Here is a 22,625-nt window from a genome sequence, read left to right as displayed (position 1 = left end):
ATGCTGAGCAGCCAAGACCCTCTTGCTTTCCCCCACTTTCCCGGCCAGGTGGGTCCCAAACCCCCATGACTGTTGAGTGTGACTTGACGTGTATGTGGAAAGGAGATTCAAAATGCTGATTTTTACACATTTACCTCTCGTTTCCTTTTGTGTGTGAGTATGTCTGTGTGTATGTTTGAAACGGATCTGAGCAGCTTCCCATTTCAACTCCGCAGATACGTGAATCTCCAAATGCTTTATTTTGAAAACTAGGACATAGCACTTTGCAGAAGAAAAATCATTCCACTCACTATTATTTATGTGATTGCTGATCTGCTAGATGGATAGAGAAAGCACCAAGAATTATAATAATTTATGGAGCGGAGCGCTGGTTTACAAACATATTTCCCAGCCGGAGCTTTGTGGGTTTCTTGGCGTCTTGGGCCTCGTTTGGTGTTGTGGGAATGGAGAATATTCAGAATCTGAAGACCAGCCGGGTGAACCGACTGCATTCGTATCTAAAATTAAAGGAATAAGTGAGCAGCTATTTGTGGCAGACAGGACATGATCCACTAAGCAGCACTCTTCATCATTCTGAAATAAAAGTACATAATTGGAAAATGAAGCGGCAGCCAGCGCTTGGGGGGTGGGCGGCGAGGAATTAGAAAGTGTAATTTAAAATCATGTAGTCATAATTCAAAATGGGCCCAGCTAAAAGGTTTTTAAGTGGTAAATGCTTTAAAGTCACTCGTGGTTGATCCTTTTTCAAGGAATATGTCTAATTTTCGCGATATTTGTGCGCTCCTTCGTTGGCTTAGCCCATCACTCATTCAGCGTGGCTGCCGATACCAGCTGCAGGCAGGCGCTCTCCGTCCTAGAGACCCACGGCCGGCTGAGAGGCTGGGTACGCGAGAGGGCTGGCATTTTCAGGGTGCAGTGGACTGGGCCCGGTCCCCTCCCACCGCCCCCTCCCCTGGGGGGAAGGAGGGCTGTTTGTTCTTTTTCCTTTCTTTTGAGTTTCTCTACTTTATTATTATTATTATTATTATTATTATTATTATTATTATTATTATTTTTATTATTATTATTATTTTAACCTCTTGGTGACATTTTTTGGGGGGGTGACATTTTTAACTATTGACTAATCACTTGCAGATTTTCAGGCATGAGCAAGACAAGGAAAAAAAAAACAATTTAAAAGTGACTTTTGAGCTTGTGTGGAAGCATGGCTTGTGAAAGGATTAGCCCTCCCCGCCCTTTGCTGTTTTTCTGTTAATGTTATTTCTCCTGTATTTGGCTTAGGGAGGACTACTTAGGTGTTAGCCTGGCTGCTGCTTTTTTTTTTTTTTTAAGATTTTATTTATTTATTCATGAGAGAGAGAGAGAGAGAGGCAGAGACCTATAGGCAGAGGGAGAAGCAGGCTCCACGCAGGGAGCCCAATGTGGGACTCGATCCCGGAACTCCGGGATCACACGCTGAGCTGAAGGCAGGCGCTCAGCCGTGAGCCACCCAGGCATCCCATGGCTTCTCTGTGACATTTCACCACATTGCAGTAAGTACTCGACAAAAGCCTCAGTGAGCTGGCTTTCTCTCAGCGCTGCTCTGGGTGATCGGTGGGGACAGTCACTGGCACTCTGGGCTGACCCGTGGGGGTCCCCCCTGCACTCGCCATGTGGAAAGATGAGGAGTGGGACAGAGATGGCCTTAGGATCCTGGAGAAAGCCCTCTAGGTGTAGGGCTTCTTCAGCATACCGTCCTGGGGAGACAGTTGGGGCAGGTGTTTCTCTGGGACTGCAGACAATACTTGCTGTGTGGTCACTGGTCCTCTGAGTTCCCGACCCAGGACAATAGTGTCATCCTAGCTTCACGGCTCTAGCTGCAAACATGCCAATGACAAGAAGAGAAACATGGGTGCCTTTTGGAGGTGGGTGCCTTCCCGGCCTCAGGTTGGCTTTGTTGATGGGGACCTTTACCCTTTATGAGATTTCCAACTGGGGATCCTTTTGAGACCCAGAGAGGATGCTGGTGATAAAGACCAGCAGGGGACAACTGACATGACCAGGACTGTCCTGGGTCCACCCTGGCTTTGAGGAACCTGAATCGGGTGGAAGTGGATGCCTCAGGCCTCTTGGCAAAGGAAATATCTATCTTTGATCTGCACATCAGCAGTCCCTGGCGGTGCAGATGCTCATGGATTTCCCTCACGTATCTGTTGGACATATTTGGGCTGCCGGAGTGACCCAAGTGTCTCCTTTGCAAAAAGCCACCTGCTGTTAAGATGCTCTGTATAAGCCAAGGCCTTTTGCAGTCTCCCCTTTCTGGGCCTTTGGCACATGCTGGCTGGTCTCACAGTTTGGTGGGGACCTTTCAGGACCCAGAGGCCCCATTCCCTCTCCTTCATCACGACGGGGTTCTGAGCTGCTCTTTTGATCTGTCTGGCTGCTCCTGGGCCCCAAGGCCTTTGTGGATCAGTTACACATCTGAGTCATTTAGGTTGCAGAACAGGGCCCCCCTGGAGTGGGGGCAGTGGGTGTTTCAGGGCTGGCCGGTGTCCTGCAGAGTGCCGGGTGAGGCAGGTGGTGAGGAGCTTGCCTCGAAAAGCTGGTCAAGGGCAGGCTGTGCTGGATGTGTCCGATCACAACATCCTGGGCGGTGAAATAACTGGGGGCTCACTCAGTAACGGGAAGGGAGGGAAGGGGCCAGGAGCCCGGCTTTCAGGCATGGGAGGAGCGTTCCTTAATTATCTGAAAATCAGAATCTCTGTTCGATTCTCCGAAGCTCTGTGCAGAGCTCCTGGGTTTCATCAGAACTTTCTAACCACAGTGGAAGAGACAGTTAGTGAGCACCTACTATGTGCTGGACCCTCAGCCAGGGGCTCTCGCAGGTCCCAGGTCCTATAATCCACCCAGTGGTTCTGGGAAGGAGGTTGAGGGTCCACGTGTTTGTAGAGGAGACACCCAAGCTTCGGGAGGTTAAAGCTGCTTTTAAATCCAGGCTGTGAATTGTGAGGACTTGTGCAGTTTCTCTCATTCATTCATTTGTTCACCAGTGCTTTTATTCTTTGGCTTCTCATTCAGCTCAGACATGGGATCTGTGGTGAGAGAAGACTGGGGGGTTATGAGTGGAGGCACCTGGCCCAGTCTGGGGAGGTCGGGGAGACAGGTGTGTGCCTGGAGGTGGGGTGGTGCACGGCCTTTCAGCAGAGGGAACAGCGTGTGTGAAGGCTCAGAGGTGGGGTTGCTGGTGTGCCGGGGGAAACCTGGAGTGGTGAGCTTGGCCTGAGTGGTGAGACGGAGCCCGGGCACCCAGTGTGGCCTCCTGAGCCGACCTAAGGATCTGGGGCTTTAGCCCAGAGCAGTAGGATGCCTGTGCGGACATGCGGTGAGCACGAGGGAATGGCTTGTTCAAAAGTGCATTTTAGGACCTTCATTCTGGAGCCTGGCCTGGCGCTGGCCTTGACGATGCATAGGAGACCTGACAAGGAGTCGGGCCTCTTTTCTACATACAACCTTTCCCTACACCTGGCGCCTAATGTCTGCTTACCGCTTGGTGCCAGGGCTGACGTCCAGGCTCCTCTTTGAGACCCTGGCTTGACTTGACCCATGGCATCCGAGGACCAGCTAGTGTGTGTCTTTGAGGGGGAAACAGAAAGACAAATCACCCTGTGAGAGAATCAGACTCGAAAAGGGAGCCCTACAAATTGGAGGCAGTCTTTCAACCCAGAAATTCCAAGAATTTTCAACCCTCCCAACTGGGCCGATTGGGCCTTTATGGAGAGACAGGCACCAGGCTCATTTCTGTCTCCTCTGTTAGCCTGAGAGGGGGCTATTGAGGCAGCAGAAGCACAGAGAGGTTAGGTGTCATGCCCAGGGTCGCACAGCTAACGCTCAACACTGGAGACTGAATTTGAACCCACTGCCCCTGACCTGAAAGTTGACCTGACCATTCTCCACTGCAGAAGCCCCAGTGGCCGAGAACAACAATAGGAGAGAGACCATTTATGGATGCTCCCCCTGCCTCAGGGCCTTTGCACTTGCTGTTTCCCCCTGACTTGGTTTCTCTTTCTCCAGGTCTGGGTGTGGCTGGCTCCCCCTCCGCACTCACCTTTGAGGTGTTCAGACAGGCCTTTCTTAGGATCCTGCCGGATTGCAGGCAACAATCTCCTTTTTCCTACCACTACTCAGTATCTGTTACTCCTTCCCCTCTTCTGCCAGGCCCGAATTAGTATCTGAAAAGTATCTTTTCTGTTTACTTTCTGTGATTACTTTATTGCTTCCCCGCCACCCCCTTCCCTGAGGGCAGTGACGTGTTTGCTTTCTTGTTGCTTCTGGAACAGCGCGTGTAGGGCTGTGGTCAGCGGCTGCCGAATAAGTGAATGCATTGATTACTACGTTCGAGAACCCTCATCCCAGTTCTGTTTCCTTCCCAGCCGCGGGCACGAAGGAGGCACCTGTGGCCTGGCCGGGGTGTGGGCATTGCCCGGGGCCAGTGTGCTGCAGGGGGCGTCGGGGCAGGACCCCGGGGTTGCACCGCCCGCCTGCTGTGTTGTGCTGTGGCCCAGGTGTAAACGCTTCCCCCACTAGAAGCCGTTTGTTTGGGAACCGCTGTCCTCCCTCCGCGATCGGCTGTGTTCTCCACACGGCGGCTGACGCGCTGCTGCGGCTCCATAAATATTAAATGGGTATTAAAAGAAGGCTCCGTGTTCCCGGTTTCCCAGATTTCTTCAAGCAGGGCCCATTGCGAACCCCCTTTATGTGAAATGCAGCATTGCACTGCGGAGCGCCTCCCGGGACGCCTCGCCGCCTGCCTTTCCTGGCTGCGTCCCCTGCCGCAGAGCTGTCCTCCTGCCGCTGCAGGCCCGAGGCAGGGCATGTAGGCTCCAGCCCCTGGGGGGCGGGCAGGGACGGGGGAGGCCCCAGACCTCCCCTTTCAGGGGGCTGTGCCCCGCCAGCCAGCCTCCCTGCAGGGTTGTGCGGTGGGTAAGGGGGAGAGGCACCGTGAGGGGTCACCCTCCAGCGGAGGCCTGGGGGCACCCACCCTCTGCCAAGCCTGCACTGGGCGCTGGGGAAAGAGACGGGCGGGACACCTCCTCTGGTCCCCCATCCATCCCTGCATCCTTCCATCCCTCCCTCCATCTATTCATCCATCCATCCATTCATGGATTCCTCCTCCCTCTCCCCCTCCCTCCCTGCAGCCATTCATTCATTAACGAGATGTGTATGCAAGTGTCTGCAGTGGTCCTGGGGTGACAGTAATAATGTCGTGATAATAGCTACCATTTATTGGGCACTCACTATGGGCTGGGTCCTGTGACAAGCAGTTCCCATGTGTCCCCTCATTTAATCTCCATAACTGAATGAGGTAGGTGCTATTTGTCCCTGCGTTTCTTGGATGGGGAGACAGAGCCTCGTGGAGGTGAAGCCACAGGATCAGGGTTGCAGAGCTGGTGGGGGCTGGGGTGGGGGTGGGGGCTGAGCCAGACCCAGGCCCTGCCCCTCCAGGAGAGGAAGGCAGAGGGATCACCGAGCCCTGGACTCAGGCTGCCCGCAGCTCGACCTCGGTGGCCAGCCCTGGGCTGTGCTGGGCAAGAGGCTTCACCTCCCCTAGGTGTGTGCCTTCTCCTCCGTAGGGTGGGAGCTGTAGGGATGTCCGTCTCCTAGGTGGGCGGTGAGCCTTGAGGAAGAAGACTCCTGTGAGGTGTTGAATTGGGCAGCTCCAAACAGGACCACAGGGCTCTGTCGCCGGCGGCCTCTGGGCGCTGCAGGCTACTGGGCAGGGGACTGCACACCAGGTCATCAGAGGAGCCGGGGAGAGCCGTGGCAGGGACTTCAGGCAGGGTGTGATCCTGTTGGCTTGCGTTTGCACACATTTGGGTTCCCCAGGGCTCCTGGAGCTGCCCCTTTTGCTTACAGTGGACACTCCATTCCACAGATGCCCCCACAGCAGGCCCTCGATGTGCGCACATGTCACACTGAGCTGGAGAGCGATGATAATGGTAACGTGGAGGGTTACCTGGGTACTTGGTACCCGCCAGATGCCGTGCTCAGGATCCCCGTTCATTTAACCTGCACAGCTGCCCTGGGAGGCAGTGTTATGATTGCCCTGCCGATTTTCCAGAAGAGGAAACAGGCTCAGAGAGGTTAGGACGTTGGTCTGAGGTCACACGGTGAATCAGTGCAATGCTGGGGTTCAAACCTCTGTTGAGATCTGGATCTTTGGATGCCTGGGCCTCAGCATCTGCTGCCCCTAAGCCTCTCCCAGGGTCACAGATGGGCACAGGCCAGCTGCCACAGAGATCTTGTGAGTCCAGAGGCCAGGACCTCCCCACTTGGGCACCTCAGAGGCCTGCCAGGCCAGTCTCTGCTGGGAGAACCGAATCACAGAGAAACAATTAGCAGGACAAAAGACAGGAGCAAGTGTATCCTGGGGGAAGCAGGTTTTTTCCCTTGTCTTCCCAAGTGGAGAAGAGGGAGGGGTATATGTTGTGAATCAGGATGTGGGGTTTTTTGGTGGGGGTGGGGGAGGAGGAGGATATTGATATTTATTACACCTTGTATGGGCATGATTGTTGAGATTTTTAAAAAATTAATAATCCATTTCTCCTTCGCATGTAATTAAAATGTTCTCCAGTCTCTAATTTTTGTCGTTTTCCTAATCTAATTTGTTTTCTGACGGTGTCGATTCTTCTTGCGTGCGCCAAGCAAGGGGGATTTTTCTTCGTTTAACGTGACTGGGAGATGACTGACCAGGAATAGTTTTAAATTATGTCATTTTCTCCTTAGTTAAATGCAGCGCAAATGGAATCGGAGGGTCTTAATGACCAAAAATTGAAACAAAACGCAACAAAACATCTTCGAGGCCTTATCTGTTTACACAGTCAAAAAAAAAAAAAATTAACAATTATGGGAAAAGCAGGAGAAAGCTAGCTGGTCTTAGAAGGGAGGCATCGGCTGTTGTGTGAAGTGCGGGAGCCCATCGGGGTAGGATGGAGACTGAGCCCGGGCCGCCAGCACCGGTCAGAAGGACCTTGAAATCCAGTCGCTGCAAATGCAGATGGCACTTTGCAAGGGAAGACACGGCAAAGGGAATGATGGCATTTGCAAGCTGCTGTTCTGTGTGGCTTGGAGATTTGACTGGGAACCTCAGAATTCCTGACATCCTTATAAGGCATTTGGGAAGATTTTTTTTTTTTTAAAGTAGATCCTCCCCCACCCCCCCCCAGGGCCACCCCCTGAGCTGAGTTGGTGGATGGCAATCTGTCTGGGAAAATCCCTTCTCCAGGCGCTGCTCAGAGATATCTTTAGGCGACATTGGTGTTGAGGCAGGAATTTGCGCCGCGCTCCCACCTGCTCGGGCTTGCAGGGGTGCGGGTGTGGTGTGTTTGGGGGTCTGTGGGGGGAGTGGGGCTTCAGGGGAATCCTCCCCACTCCCCCTGCTTCCCATAAGTGAAACTTAACCTCACCTGTTTGCGAAATACCAAGCCATTGTCCTGCCGCATCTCTGGTCACCCTGTCCTGAGCATTTTGTGGAAGAAAAAAAAAAATAATGTCTTAAGCATTTAAACGTGTGGGACCACGCATGCATCCGTCCTCGGTGTTGTGGGCTTTTTTTTTTTTTTTTTTTTTTTTTTTTTGTGGTCCCCTCCCTTCCTCTCCTTTTCTTTTTACCAAAGTATATTCATCAAACTGCTGAGTTGGAAAGATCTGTAATGAGTTTTTGAGCTGTACGACTGTGTTTTTTATTCTCCCCCCCCCCCTTCGTCTTTCTAAATCTTCATCTGACATTAAATAAAGCAAATCCCAAACAGATTAACTGTCGCACGGTTCTGCTCTGTCTTCTCAGTCTGCTCCCAGGCCTGGCTCGGGGCCGGGCGGTGGCGGCGGCGGGAGATGCCCGGGCGGCCAGCGGAGGTCCATGTGGCGCGCTAGGTGGGATCCCGGTGTCCTGAAGGCAGAGGCCCTGGCCCTCCTGCCCTGCGGCCTGGGCATGGCGTTCTCCCAGTCTCACGTGATGGCCGCTCGGAGGCACCAGCACAGCCGACTCATCATTGAAGTGGACGAGTACAGCTCCAACCCCACCCAGGCCTTTACCTTCTACAACATCAACCAGGGCCGCTTCCAGCCGCCGCACGTGCAGATGTAAGTGGGCAGCTCTGGGTGGGACTGACTGCGGACCCGGGGCCCGGCCGTCTCCACCTGTTGGCTGAAGGGCTTCTGGAATCCCAGGATCACCGAGGCTCCAAGTGGGGAGGGACGTGTGAGCAGCTGTGGTCACGGCCTGGGGGCCGATGCTGGCTCCAGTCCCTGTTTCAGTTGGCCAGGAGATGTTTCACAAATATTTAAAAATGAGGTGATGGCACATAAAAAAAAAAAAAAATCCAGACTTCTGGCTTTGCTTTACAAAACCGAAAGGTCTGGCGACTTCAGGCCCACAGGGGCTCCTGGTGATGTCTGGAGGTGGCGAGTTCCAGCTGCCCCCTCTTGGTATTTGGGTTGGTGACTCCTGGGCTAACTCACGTTCCTCATTGTACAGCTGTGGAAACTGAGGCCCAGAGAGGGAAGGGGGCTTGCTCCAGGCTCCAGGCAGGTTGGGACCCTAGTTTTGGGCTGGCTGGCTTCCCTGACCACCACCCCTCCCTTTTGTCCAGACCCGCCCCCCCCTTCTGTTGAGAAAGCAGGGAGGCTTTCCTGAGGGACCGGGGAGTCCTGCCGCCTGCCCCTTGGGGCTGATGGGGAATACCAGGGCTGTCCCAGCAGGGTACAGACCGGATCCCCTGGGACTGCGGGGAAGCTTCCCCCGCCCTGGGTGGTTTCCTGAGGTCTGGAGAGGCCAAGTGGCAGGGGGGAAGCTCCTTGCATTCCTGGAAGACCCTTTTCCTCCTTTATCCTGGACTTCTTCCAAGGCCCTGAGCACCATCTCCAGGGAGCAGCGGTAACGTGGAGGCCTCGTGGCCCTTGCTTTGGGGAGCCTGGAGAATCAGGCTCGTGCACAACTTTGGAGAGTGAGGCCAGGGGCTTTTCACTCCCGGGCCAGGAGTTTGGGGGCAGGTGGCCGCTGCCCCTGGTGACTCTGTGGCTCCCTCAGGAACCAGCCCCTGGTGTAAAGGGTGGATGCGGAGAGGTTCCTCATGGGAGGAAGGGCTCTGGACGGCAGGCGGGCAGCAGGCCTGGGGTGGGCTCCAGCGCTGTCTTCCCTCGGTGCTTGCTTGGGAAAATGCTCATTTCTGTGGGGACTGAGGTCTGGTGTTGTCACTGGCAGCTGACTATTTTTTGTTCCCCATTTCTACTTGGGGAACCACCTCCTATTTCCATGTTGGGGCCAGATTGGCAGATTGGGTCCGGATGGAGGGTCCTGGTTCTCATTACTCGATTTCTGAGGGTGGGGGACCTTGAGGCCTGGTGGGGCTGCTGCAGGGAGGAAGGCCGTCTTCCCTAGCTTGGTTTTCTCTTTTGTCCAGGGGGTTAGTCCTCCTGGGTTGGGCGTGACCAGGCCTGAGGTCCCGGGATGCTGGGCCGGACTCCTGCCCCAGTGGGAATGGGCAAGAGCAGCTGGGTTGCAGGCAGAGCAAGTGGGGCTCATGTAGCCTGTGCCCCTGTGCACCCCCTCTTAGAGGGGTCCCCGGGCACCAGAGATAATACCCTGCAGCACCACGCAGGGCTGTCACTTCCAGTGTCCCTGCCTGGACCCCACAGAACACCCAGCAGGCCCCAGCCCCAGAACAGAGCTAGGGGAACGGGGGGAGGTCAGAGGGGAGGAGGGCCAGGGGGTGGAGGAAGGAGGAAGGACAGGAGAAGAGGACTTCTAGGTTGAGACCCAGAGGAGGCTGAGTGGGGGCAGCAGACTGGGAGGGCTGGGGCACCGGGGCCTCTGAAAACTGCCCAGCCGGCAGGGGGGTTTCCCATGCAGGCCCCTGCAGGCCAGGTTGGGTCCTGAGGCAGCGCAGTGAGCAAGCTCAGGAGAGAGGGGTGATGTCTCCCATTTAACCCACCAGCAGCTGTGGATTCAGGAGGTTTGTAAGCAGCTGCATAGCATGCTGGTTAGAAATGCGTGCTCTGAGCTCTCCTGCCCGGGTCTGAGCCCTGGCTCGGCCACTGACTTGTGCTGTGAATCTTGATGCCTCGGTGTCCCCATCTCTAAAATGCTGAGGACTAAGTAAGTAGATCCACACAGAGGGGCCAGGTAGCAGGTAGCAAATGTTCAGTGTTGTTAGTCCACCTGGGGCTGGGCTAGGTGCTTGGACTATGGGTCAGGGACAGAGCCCTGCCCACGCTGAGCTGACATTCCCGTGGGGCGGCAGACGGTTGGCACACATGTCACACAAGCGTGGAATAGCGTATGATGCTGGTATTGTGGAGGAAATGCTTCCTGGCCTTCTGGGGTCACCCAGCTAGAGCACGGAGAGCAGATTCACCCCGGCCAGCCCCATTGCCATCTCTCCTGGCCTGGAGGAGTGGCTGCGTCCCGAGGCAGGGGTTCCTGGCTCCCGTTGGCAGTGGGGCTCAGGGGTTCAGGTAGTGCCCAGCGAAGAGCATGGGCTGAGCCCTGGTTCTGGGCTCCCAGTCTAGTGCTCCCTCATTGCCTGCTCAGGCCAGCCCGGTTCTGAAACACAACTTTACATAAAGCCGGGTGAAGCCAGGGCCATGCAGGGACTTGGGGGGCTGCTGCTTCCCACCCCCCTTCTTCCAGACTGCAGGCACCCAGCACGAGGGAAGCATGCGGGCTGCTGGCGGTGGCTGTGCAGGTTTCCATGGCGAGTCTCCGTCGAGGGAGAGACAGGAGGATGGATGCCGCTTCCTGACACGTGATTTATCACTGCCCTGGGCTTTGTCTCCAGGGTGAGGGAGCATGGGGGCCGTATTTAATAAATCCACAATTTATATTTAATAACAACAGTGACAACCCAAACATGGCCTCCGATTGAGCTGTGTGATTTATGTGGTTGCCCCCAGAGACCCGGTGGTGATGAGGCCGCCTTTGCCTGAGTAATGAATCTCTGGATCTGGGCCTCTGGGTTCAGGGCCCCAAGACCAAAGACCCCTCACCCTGAGGGCCCAGAAACCCTGTGGTGGCCTAGGGAGAGCCCTGGGTCTCTGCCCTGGGTGGCCTGGTGGCCCGGTGGCCGGTGAGAAGGCTTGATGGACGGGGTTATCCTGAGGGTCTGCCCTGGAGGTGCCTTGGGGGCTGGTGCCCGGCACAGTGACTCTTCCCTCTGGCCTTTAAATGGAATCCTGTTGGTGGAGACTTGCGTCATCCCGGTTAAAGGCCTCCAAGCACGGCTTGAGGAACGTAGCAGTGTGGCTGGAGGGTGGCTGTGGCCAGGCCTGGGGACGCCCCTGGTGTCCGGCTGCTGGACCTCCCAGCCGAGTCAGGTCTGGGCGTCGATCCCTCAACGGTGGGCTGTGGTCCCAGCCTGTCCTCACACTGAGAGGCCCCCAGGAGACAGTGGGGGTCAACCTTGAGCCCAGGGAAGCCGAAGGGAGAAAGCAGGAGAGAGGACTAAGCCTAGAACATTCTGGGCCTCTTCCTGTCTCGAGTCCCTGCACATGCTGTCACTTCTGTGCTGTACCCCCGCCCCCCACGCTTTGTCCTGCCAACACAGACTCATTCTTCAGATCTCACCCAGCTGTCACTTCCTCGGGAAGGCCCTCTGACGGCTCTTCAGACTGGATCCCTGCTTCCCTCGAACCCGGCCCCAGCTCTAGGGTCTCTCCCTGCCACCAGCATGGGGCTGGTCCCTGGAGCCTAGCATGGCGGGCAGATGGGAAGAAGAAAGAAAAGGGAGTGAGGATAAGGCAGGGAGTACGGCCCTGGAAGAGTGGGGGAGATCAGGGAGGGCTTCCCGGGGGCAGCGGCATAACCCCTGGGCTGGAAGGACCAGCCAAAGAAAGGCCCAGGGGAAAGAAGGGAGGCGTGGGACTCAGGAGGGCAGCTTGGTGGGGTCACCTCCGAACAGAGGCCTCGTGAAGAGAGCGCTGGGCAGCTCTGTGACTCTGAGCTGACTGGTCACTGCCCCTCCTCTGGGACTCAGTTTCCACACTGTAGAATGAGGGGATGGGATTGGCAGGCTCTGCTATTTTTTTTATTTTTTAAAAACATTTTATTTATTTATTCATGAGAGACATAGAGAGAGAGAGAGAGGCAGAGACACAGGCAGAGGGAGAGGCAGGCTCCATGCAGGGAGCCCAACGTGGTACTCGATCCCGGGTCTCCAGGATCACACCCTGGGCTGAAGGCGGCGCTAAACCACTGAGCCACCCGGGCTGCCCCAGGCTCTGCTATTCGGAAACACCGCGGTTGATGCCCGGTCGCATATCTGGATGTGTAGTTTGAACCTCATTGCAGGAGGAAGTCCTCTGCCCCCCACTTCTGGCCTTCAGAGCTCCCCATTTCCCTGGGAGTAGAGATGACAGAGGGGATGGCCCCTGGCTTCTGATGTCCGTGGGTTTTGGGTCCAGGAGCCGCACTTCCAGGGAGCCAGGGGCTCACGGGTGATGGAGCCCTGAGAACGGAGCCAGGGCCCAGGGAGCGGCTGCGGGGGGCACTCATATCCAGCTCTCCACCCCAAAGGTCCTTGAGTTTTCACACCTTCTCCAGGAGGGAGCGGGCTGTCCCCACCTTGGAGAGTGGCCTGGAGGCTGGGAGGGTCCAGGGCACGGAGAGGTGACCCCGTGAGGGTGCCAGCCTAGGTCTGGGCGCCAGAGGTTGTGTTCTCTCTTCTGTGCCCTTCCTGCCACCGTGACCCCTGTGTTGGGCAGGGGAGAGGTGGCGACAGGTTTCAGGTCTCAGAGAGAGAGCTACAGGTGTCACTTCTCTAACCCCTGCAGAAATATCACTGTAGAATAACCACTTTGCTTTGTTTTCTCCTGCACAGAAGGCATTGAGGTCAGATGTCCAAATTCCTGTTGTGAAGACCCAGGTTCAAATCAACTCTTTAACGTGCTAGCCAGGGCTTTGGATACGAGACTAACTTTTCCAACCTCAATAACTTCCGAGGGTTGCCATGACTCAGGTGTTAGCCAGGGTTTGGCATGACAAGTGTCAGAAACCCAATGTGAATCGTCTTAAGGATGAAGGAGAGTTTATTGGCTCACCTAGTTAGTGAAGAAGTCCATGTTTGGATCCAGCTTCAGATACAGCTGGATCTAGGGGTTAAATTATGCTGTCAAGCTCCCCTACCTTCTTGGATGATCTCTCTCTTCCTTTCTCTTTCTTTCTTTTTTTTTCTTCCTTTCTCTTTCTTTCTTTCTCTTGACTCTTGTTCTTCTTCACTTCTGAACACTTCCAGTCTGGGTTTCTGGGAGCTCCCTGAGGGGACCTTAGTGGGTATCCTGTCCACAGGCATATCCCTTGTGCGTAGCAGGGGCCTGGCCTTTGGGAGGCACTCAGTAAGCATTTGTCCACAGGTTGACCGAATGAAATGAGCTGGAACTGGAAATAGTCCAGCCGGGTGTGAGTTCTGGAACCAAAAACCAGCTTCAAATTGCAGCTCCACTAACCTCCATGGCTGAGATCCTGGTCGAATGTTTTCTTAGCCTCAGTGTCCTCATCTGTGAAATGGGCACACCCATAGTACCCTGCCCGCCTGGTCATTGTGAGTGTGAAGACAGTGATTGCATGTCTTGCACTTACCTGATGACCAGCTCTTGATCTCTGGGAAGCATCAAGCACCCGTCTCATGACTGTTATTATTTCAAGGTTGAGCATTTGTTACAAGCCAAATAGCTAGAGGACTCTGCAGGGAAGTGAGAGTCTTTATTTTTTTCTCTGGGGATTATTAGGTTTGCATCCTCACTGAGCTCAGTAGCCTCGGGGTGGATGGAAATAAGCACACAGTTAATTAAAGAGCCTGGGCTCCAGCAGCGGGCCAGCCCAACTGGAGCCCTGAAACTCGGGCTGCTCTTGGCTGGCTGATGGCAGGTGAGGCTGAGGCCTGCTCAGGCTCCTTGCTGAAGGGTTCACGGGAGGACAGGTTGTTGGGACCAGAAGCGGCTCTGGAGGTGGCATCTTGCTCCCTGTCTCTCTCTTCTTCCTCTCTCTTGTCTCTTTGCGCCTCTGTCACCTTGTGGCATGCCCACAACCTCAGTGTGTATAGGGGTGAATAAATGAATGAGTGAATGAATCTGATTGGCTCACTCATGTTCCTATGCCAGGACAGGAGCCCAGTAGCAATCGGCTGCCCTTGGTCCAGGCCGTTGTGCTGGGGCAGGCAGGACGTACAGGTGATCACAGGCCTGTACCTGCCACACTGTCTGTCAGAGGGTCAGGGGCGGGGAGGAGGGAAGGGACAGAGGGATGGGAGGGAGATTTTAGCTCCCAGACCAGCTCAGGTCCTACCTCCTCCAGGAAGCTTTTAGGGGGCCCCTCTCTGGGTTTGGGCCTTCTCTGGCTCCCAGCTTCTCTATCGCCCAAAGCTGGTGGCCTTACTGTCACTGCCTGGCCAAGTCTGTCTCCACCATCAGGCTGTGATCTCGTGGCCTGGGATCAGGCCGGGCTCATCCCCCAGCACTGAGCCCCAGGCTGGTCCACAGTGGGTGGGCGGAATGTGCTGGGCTGAATGAATGCATGGATGCATGGATGCAGAGCAAAGAGGAAGAGCGCCCAGGGCCTTCTTGCTGGTCACTATCCGAGTCAGGGAATCTTCCTCTTCTCCCTGGTCACGCCCTGCTCTGACCTGTGAGGGGGTCTAACCTGCCTTGACCACCCCCCTCAAGGGCCAAGCCTGCGCCCTCCCGTCCGGGCACCGTGATAGACGCAGAGAGGCTGGCTTGGCGCCTCCGACTGTGGTGGATAGAGCGTGCTAATGCTCTCTGCACATTAGCATGCTGAACCCACGTCTCTCGTAAGGTGTTAATTAAATTTCTTCGAAGTATATTGTCTGAAAAAAAAAAGGATAATTAGAAAGATGTCTTTAAAAGTATTTATGTAACTGATATGGTACCGCTTTTGGTTTGCCGCATAATTAGATTTAAACACAACTCCTCGAGCGGCATACTCATTTGCAGAGAGCTGCTCGTTGAAATGTCATTGCGTTGTTTTTAAGAGTTTGGAGCCTGGCGAAATCATTCAGCTGAGGAGGCTGAGCGTGGTGGGGGGAGTACTGCACTGGGAAGCACAGAGCTGGGTTCGTGTCCCTCAGTCTACCTTTATTCCCTGGGACGCCCGGGGCCACTTGCTTGGTGTCTTCGTCTGCAGAGCCAGAGGGCTACGATGGGCTTCCCGAAGCAAGAAGTTAACATTTCTGCGGCTCTTTTAATTTTCTGGTAGTTTTTGCTTCGTGAGGTAGCTCCATTTTACAGGCAGGCAGAGCAAGGCCAAGTGGAAGGTCACACATTAGTGGTAAGTGGGAGAGCTGGGGTTCGAAGCCTGGTCTTCTGGTTCCAGGACACTTTTCCTACACATCCCTGGAAAGCCCTTGTTTTTTTGTTATGTTTTTAAAGCTTTTATTTACTTAGAGAGAGAGAGAGAGAGAGACAGCATGAGTGGGTGGGGGGAGAGGGATGAGCAGACTCCATGCTGAGCAGGGAGCCGACTTGGGGCTCAATCCCAGGACACCGGGATCATGACCTGGGCCAAAGGCAGATGCTTAACCAGCGGTGCCACCCAGGTGCCTCTGGAAAGCTCTTGTTTTAAAAATGATGGGACCATCTCAGAGTTTAGAAAAGCCGCTGCCTACCTTTCGTGCCTTGGTTTCACGTGCTCCCATGAAATCCCTGCTTTTACATGGGCTCTCCCCAGATGCTGTGTGTGCTCCGCACGTGCTGGGGTGGGGGTGGGGGTAGTCAGCTCCTTCACTAGGACAAGAGGCTGTAGCCCTTGCATTCTTGATGGGGCTGATGGCACCCCTGAGGGGCGAAACTGGCTTTTGGGGGGTGAGAAAAGCTTATTCTTATTATTATAAAGCCCAGATAGACATACAGTGAGTGCATGAACAGATAGAGAGCTATCTGTGGTGTTAAAATCTCCTGGGAGGGGAGCAAATAGGGAAAAAACATCTAAAAAGGCCCTGCAGGGGGTGATAGGAAGGAGGGTTAGCTGTCACAATCACACTGTGCCCACCTCCGTGGGCCCTCCGAGGGCCCCGTGTTACAGAGGGGACACTGAGGCCCAGGGGACACCCGTTATTGCCCGGCTAGCAAGCTGGAGAGTTGGCACTCAGACTCCTGAGGGTTCGGGGTGGATGGGGTCTGAGCCGACGGGGCTGAGTTGCAGCTTTGGCCACGGGCCAGACACGGAGCACCTGCAGTGTCTTCTCTCCCTGCAGGGTGGACCCCGTGCCTCACGATGCCCCCAAGCCTCCTGGCTACACCCGCTTCGTCTGTGTGTCTGACACCCACTCAAGGACGGACCCCATCCAGATGCCCTATGGCGACGTGCTCATCCACGCCGGCGACTTCACGGAGCTGGGGCTCCCGAGTGAGGTGAAGAAGTTCAACGAGTGGCTTGGTAGGTGCTGGGCAGGAGGTGGCCTTGCTCTGCTGCCCCGTGAAGCCCTCCCTGTCCTCCCACTCTGTCATGCCTCGCCATCTCCTACCCCAGCACTCGATCCTTTTGGCCTGGGAGATGCCCCCGAGGGGATTTTGCCCAGGTTTGTTAACGTCTGCTTGCGTGTCTAGCCCCCCGCACGCCCCTGTGCCTGGTACAGGTAGGTATTCCATAAGTAATTGGTGAATGAATGATCAAATGGGTGAATGAATGAATGACTCTGGGAATGGCGATGCCGGGGCGGGCACTCGGCCATATGGACCACCCACCGCCATGGTGCCGGCTTCCCCTGGGAGGGGGCCTGGCTGCCAGCAGGGGGCCCGTGCAGGCTCCCCCAGGGGCAGCTGTTGGTGGGGGCTGCGGAGCTCTGTCCCACGCAGTGGGCGATGCTGGGCGGTGATTTATAAGCACATCCCCAGGGAATTGTCTTCAGCTTTTTGCTTTCTTCCCAAACAAAAGAGATAGAAATGTGGAGCACCCCCTGGGAGAAGCGGCTTGCTTGGAATCCAGAGAAACCTCAGAGGGGGTTTGTCTCTGCCGGGGCCTGCAGAGGGCCCCCAGTGGTCCTCGCTACAAGCTTCCGGGCTTGGAGGTGTGGGTGCAGAGCCGGCCACCTCCGTGCCCAGCCCGGCCTGCTGGCCCGCCAGCCGGTCCCACCCCCCCGGGTCCCTCCCGCTGCGCTGTTGGCTGGGAGCTTCGTGAGCAGAGGGCCAGGAGCGACGCGGGGAGGCTGCAGTGAGCGAGAGGCCTGGCTCTGCCAGTCGAGACAAATATTTACAAGCAAGGCCTTCCCCTCCGCTTGGCAGACTTGGAGCTTTAAATATTGATTTTTCGAATGGGAAATTCTGATCAAGTGCCTTGCTTGGGCTGAAACGTGTGAAGGCCCGGGTGGGAGAGAGCAGAGAGCTCATGCAGGCTGGGTCTGCCACCGGCTCCTACCTGCCCCCGTGCTGCCTCCTAGGAAGGGAGCCTCGCTGGCATCTCACCCCCCCAGCTGTGGGTCCTCAAGGATGTGAGGCTGCGCTTGACTGAGCCAAGACTCCGTGTCCGAGGCAGATGCCAAGCTCCCACTGTGGGCCAGACCCGGTGTGTCGCTTTATTGTGTCCCCTTGCATGAATGAATGGGCGAATGAATGAATGGATGAATGAATGAATGACTCTGGGAACGGCGATGCTGGGGTGGGCACTCAGCTGTGTGTACCAGCATAAGTGACTTTTGGGAACCAGGTGAATTTGGGGACAGGGGCTGTTTTTGTCCCAATGAGGCAGTAGAGGATGTCGACCGAGGTTTTCAAGGGTGGGGACCGTTTCCGACGAGCCCCGGCCCCCCACGAGGTCCCATCCCCTGCAGTGGCTGAACGCACCCCACAGCTACCTGTGTGGTAGGGACGGTGCCACGTACTGTTGGTGCAGGAAAGGGGGCAGCTGAGGCCAGGCGTGTGGCAGGCATGAGAGGAGTCGCCGTGCGCTGTGGCCGGTGTAAGGGGCACTATGGGTGAGGGCCCTGGAAAAGACGGCTGGGCCGGCCACGACTCTGAGCCTCAGGAGAACTGGGGGTCCAGGGGCCCAGGACCGTAAGGTGGGCATTTTAGAAAGATGGCTCTACCTGCCTCTTCACGGAAGTCGGAACAGTGTGCCACGAGAATTGGGGGGGGGTGGGTGTCTTCATAATTTGCACCTGGAGCTGGATTGATCTATTTGCCTGGCTCGTGGTGAGTGAGGGGTGTGAGCTTACAGAGGGGTCTCCCTTTCAGAAAGGGTTCCTTTCCCCCAGGCTTTTCCCCTTTGCTGCCTCGAAGTGTTGAAGTGCCAAGGCCTGTCATTCATGTGGGGTGGGGTCGGGGGGCTCAGACCCAAGAATGGGGAGCCCCTCTTCTACTTGACCAAGAGGTAAGGAATTCGCACATGAGCGAACATTTAAATAGGAGCGGACTTTTTGGGGACCTGCCTGTTTTTTATTTTATTTTTTTAAAGATTTTATTTATTTACTCATAAGAGACACAAAGAAGAGAGAGAGAGAGAGAGAGAGAGAGAATGAGGCAGAGACACAGGCAGGAGAAACAGGCAGAGGGAGAAGCAGGCTCCATGCAGGGAGCTGGATGTGGGACTCGATCCCGGGTCTCCAGGGTCACACCCTGGACCGAAGGTGGCGCTAAACCGCTGAGCCACCTGGGCTGCCCTGTTTTACAAAAGTACGACTCAGCCTCCGTGGGCTGGCAGTCCGGGTCTCCCGGGATGTGATCGTGGCTGAGAGCTGGGCGGTGCACACATTAGGTCCACATAGGTTCATCCACCCGGGCAGGTGTGCATGTGCTTTTTTAGACAGCTAGTGTTTGATGAATGGTAATATGTGCCAGGCACTGTTCTATGCCCTTTGGGTGTGTCATCAGATCATTTAATCCTCCCGACAACAGAATGAGGCAGGAGGTGTTATCGTCCCCATTTTGTAGAGGAGAAAACCGAGGCCCAGAGAAGGGAAGTGACTCATCCAAGGCCATGCAGATAGTAACCCTGGCGGTTAGTTGGGCTCCGGAGCTGAGCTCTTGCTCACCTCCATCTCCTTTCTTGTTCTTCTTATGGTGAAATGTCTCTGATCCAATGTAAAGGTGTAGACGTCGCCATGTGGGGCAAGATGTCCTGGGTCTGCTTCCTGCCCAGGTAATGACAGAAGCCACATGACCTCTCTGAGCTTCAGTGGCCTCATCTTAGATGCCGGGAGCCAGGCTCCTGTTGCCCTGCCTACCTCTTTGGAGGTAGGTTGTTTGCAGGCTCCCTTGAGTGGAGGAATTGATCGGATCTTGTAAACTGTGAAGTGCTGCTACATGGTACAGTGGCTGCCGCGAGCTGGCATTTCCCCCCTGGGGTGGAGACAGGCGTCATGGGCGGGTCCCACAGGACAGGGGACATCTGGTCAGGAGGTTGAGCCATGGGGGAAGTCGCTGAGCAGTTTGTGCAAAGTTTGTGGAGTTTGTGGGAAGCGTTGCTGTATGTTCTCAGCTATGTCTGCAGTTTACACACACGTGCACACACGCATGCACACACACACACACAGAGGAACGACCAGAAGGAAGGACTCATTCACCCATTCAGTCTGCTTCACTGAGAACCCACCACGTGCCACCTGTGTCGCGGGCTCTGGGGTGACATGGGGCGGGAGGGACCGAGCAGGCTGGCATTCTGGTGATGGGGACACAACTGCATCTGGGGAGGCAGGCTGGTGCTCACATAGGCCTGTGGGCCGGACACTGGAGTTTGGGGTTGATTCTAAGTGTGATGGGGATTTTGGGAGGTTTGTGTGTGTGTGGGGGGTGACCTTTAAAAACATGTTCAAAGGCCTGGGCTGCAGAGTTAGAGTGGAAGCAGGGAGGCCAGTGAGGGCAAAGTGTCTGGAATGTTCCAGAACTGATGTCTGAGCAGGAGGATCATGGGAGATTTTCCTCTTTGTGGTTTTCTCTCTCCTCCACCTCGATTTTCTATAGGGAGCATGTGTTATTCTGCTGGCATTGTGTGGAGGCAACAGTAAGATCTTATTTTATTTTTTTATCTTATTGTTTTTAAAGAAATCTTGGCCTCTCCAGTATCTGGTACAGAGTGTGTCCCAGGATGGGGGTGGGTCCTGGTGTCACCCAGCCACTCTGGAGGTCTCCTGAAGCCCTTCCCTAGGCCAGCAGGGTCCCACCCACCTCACGGCCCCACTGGCCCAGGCTCTTCTCCTCGGGTAAGAAAGTTACGGTTTGAAATTCACAGCCGGCTTCTTCCTTGTTCATTGATGTCATGGAAAACATTTAAAACCATATTCCAGGGGCCACCCCCGGATGGACAAGAGGAGATTTAAAAACTTAATAGAGGCCTTCTTTATAAATCAAGTTTAGGCGCCTAACTGGAGGCGTGTGGCTAAATTCAGGCTGACTCTAATTTGCGGCAGGTGCACTGCCCTGGGCTTGGCTGTGAGTGGTGCCCATGCTTTGCCCACTTGCAGGGTTCTGTGGGAATGAGTTCATTGGAGGGGGTGGCTTTGGGGGGTGACCGGGTTCTCCTGAGACCATTAATATCTTTCCTGTTGGCCATTAATAGATCAAATATATTCATGAAATAGAAATGCCAGCTTGATTTGTAAATGTTCCAGTGAACAGCTAAAAAATTGCTAGGGACAGGCTTTTTTTTTGGCTATGAAGAGTGAAAAGAAGGGCAAAACTGGCTGAAAATGGACGAGAATGTGCTAGAAGCTCCTTGCTCCTCCACAGCCAATGATCTCAGTGTCACCCGAGCCGCACTGGCTGACTGCAATCCTTGTTCCCCACTCTTGGCTCATGCTCTCCCGTCAGTGGGGAGCGTTCCCCCTCCGGAGTCCGGCCCACCCCCGGCGTCTGGGAAGCCTGCCCCACCCCGTTTGGCAGCACCGGTCGCCCTTCCCACTGTGCACTCAGAGCTCCCCATTCAGGCCCTGGTGGTGGCCCTCCCCTCGTGGCAGGGAATTTGTCTGTGCCTTCGTGTCCCTGTCCCCCCCAGACTGTCGGTCCCTGGTGGGTAGGGCTGAGCCTCATCCCCAGCAGCGGCCAGCACTGGGCCCTGGACGGAGGCTGTGGGTTCGGGATGACTGGAGTGAGAGGCACCCTGGTGCAGCGGGAGCCCGTCCCTGTGTCCCCAGCAGGGCGGTGTGCAGCGGACTACCTGCCGCTGGGTGGGAACTGCAGTAAGAGGGGCTCAGAGGAGGGCAGGGCTGCGATGCAGAAGGGCGTGAGCTCTGGCTGTCACAACACTGGAACTTAGGGTGAGTCTGAGGAGACCCAGAGTCAGAGCCTGAGTTGGGGTCTCCACGATGAGGCCAGGAGCTGAGGCCCCCAGGGATCTGGAACCCAACCAAGGAGGGCCACGTGGAGATGTGGGGTCCCCCGAGGCCAGGGGTGCTGAGGGCAGGAGGAGAGGTTGAGCCCCAGTAGCACCTACCTCCCAGGGTGCTGGTTGACCTGGGGCCTTGACACCATGCACATTTGACCCCGGGTGCAAACACCGGGCCCTTGGCTCTGAGTGGCGGCTGTGCCCTCAAGACCTGTCAGCGTATGAGCCGAGTTGCCCAGCGCCATGGGGCTCGCTCGCTGACTAGTGGGTGCCGGGCTGGCCTCCTCAGCCCCAGCCAGGAGAGGCCTGCAGCCTTGTAGCCCTCACTCCACCCCCAGCTCCCTGGCCTCAGCCCCCTGCCCGGCCCCGGGAGTGAGCCCCGAGGCTGCTGGTGCCGTGTCCTCACCTCTCCTCTCCTCTCCTGGCTTCTCCTCCGGCCTGGACGCCGCCCCGTCTCCCTTGGGTTCTGCTGCAGCTCCCACGCCGCCGTCCTCTCGCACTGCCGTGTCCGCCCTGTCTGTTCCTTGTATTGCTCCTGAGGGGGCTCCCCGTGGGGCCAGCCTGGGCCCTCAGCTTCTTTCCAGATGACAGTCACTCGGGCCCCCAGCGCTTGCTCCAGCCCAGACCCGCAGCACCTCCAGCCCCCCGTCCGCCGCCAGCTTTCTCTTTGAGATCCAGCTGGTGTATTGTTCACTCTTTCTAGAAGGCACTTCCTCCTGGGCGTCCACTGGAATTTCAGGCTCATTCTGTCCCAAACCTGTGACCTGTTCCCCTAGGCTACACACCCCTCCAGTGTGACCCCCCCCAACCCCATCCACAGATCCTGTGCCCTCTCCCTTCCCCCCGAGGCTGGTATCGGCTGTCACTTAGTGTTATTCTGACCCCACTGCTGTCTGCTTGTCCCCTCCACCTGCTTGTGTCACCTGCTGAACCACTGTGGGGACCCAGGCTCGCCTTCCTCCCACAGGATCCTGTGAGCCCCTGGGGGGTGGACACGGTGCCCCGGTCAGCGTGGGGGGTCTCGCGGCCCAGCCCTACCTGGTGCCTGGCGGGTGTTTGTTGAATAAAGCACGGAGAGGTCTGTATAGCACCCGACACACCAGTTAATTAAGTGGCACTACCCTTAGCAGAATCAGGCAGGGGAGGAAGATGAGGGCCTGGTAATGGAGTATTTGGAAGTTATAATTAACTTTTTACTGGTGCCCTAGCATGAAACGATATATAAGACAATATAAAAGGGGTCCAAGGATTTAGTTAAATAGAGCTGGGTCTTTTGCAAGTAAACCCTTAATTAAAATCTGTGAGGGAGGCAGGGAGAGGAAGG

General features: G+C 55.8%; 1 protein-coding gene and 1 long non-coding RNA gene across 6 annotated transcripts in view; one reads left to right on the top strand and one right to left on the bottom strand.

The window, feature by feature from the left end:
* Window positions 1-22,625, top strand: part of MPPED1 (metallophosphoesterase domain containing 1) — a 77,967-nt gene that overhangs the window by 5,654 nt on the left and 49,688 nt on the right. For all 5 annotated transcript variants that reach the window (XM_038550284.1, XM_038550286.1, XM_038550285.1 and 2 more), the window contains exons 2-3: window positions 7,823-8,118; window positions 16,242-16,423. In XM_038550284.1, the coding sequence (XP_038406212.1) occupies window positions 7,823-8,118; window positions 16,242-16,423 (478 nt within the window). The remainder of the gene's footprint in view (window positions 1-7,822; window positions 8,119-16,241; window positions 16,424-22,625) is intronic.
* LOC111097631 lies at window positions 268-4,281 on the bottom strand. The gene is made up of 3 exons (XR_005365527.1): window positions 4,085-4,281; window positions 3,524-3,611; window positions 268-497 (listed from the first exon to the last, which is right to left on the bottom strand). It is a non-coding gene; the product is annotated as an uncharacterized LOC111097631 (long non-coding RNA).

This window comes from Canis lupus, chromosome 10 (assembly GCF_011100685.1).
Source record: "Canis lupus familiaris isolate Mischka breed German Shepherd chromosome 10, alternate assembly UU_Cfam_GSD_1.0, whole genome shotgun sequence".
NCBI lineage: Eukaryota > Metazoa > Chordata > Mammalia > Carnivora > Canidae > Canis > Canis lupus.
This window is presented reverse-complemented; position numbering and strand designations above follow the sequence as displayed.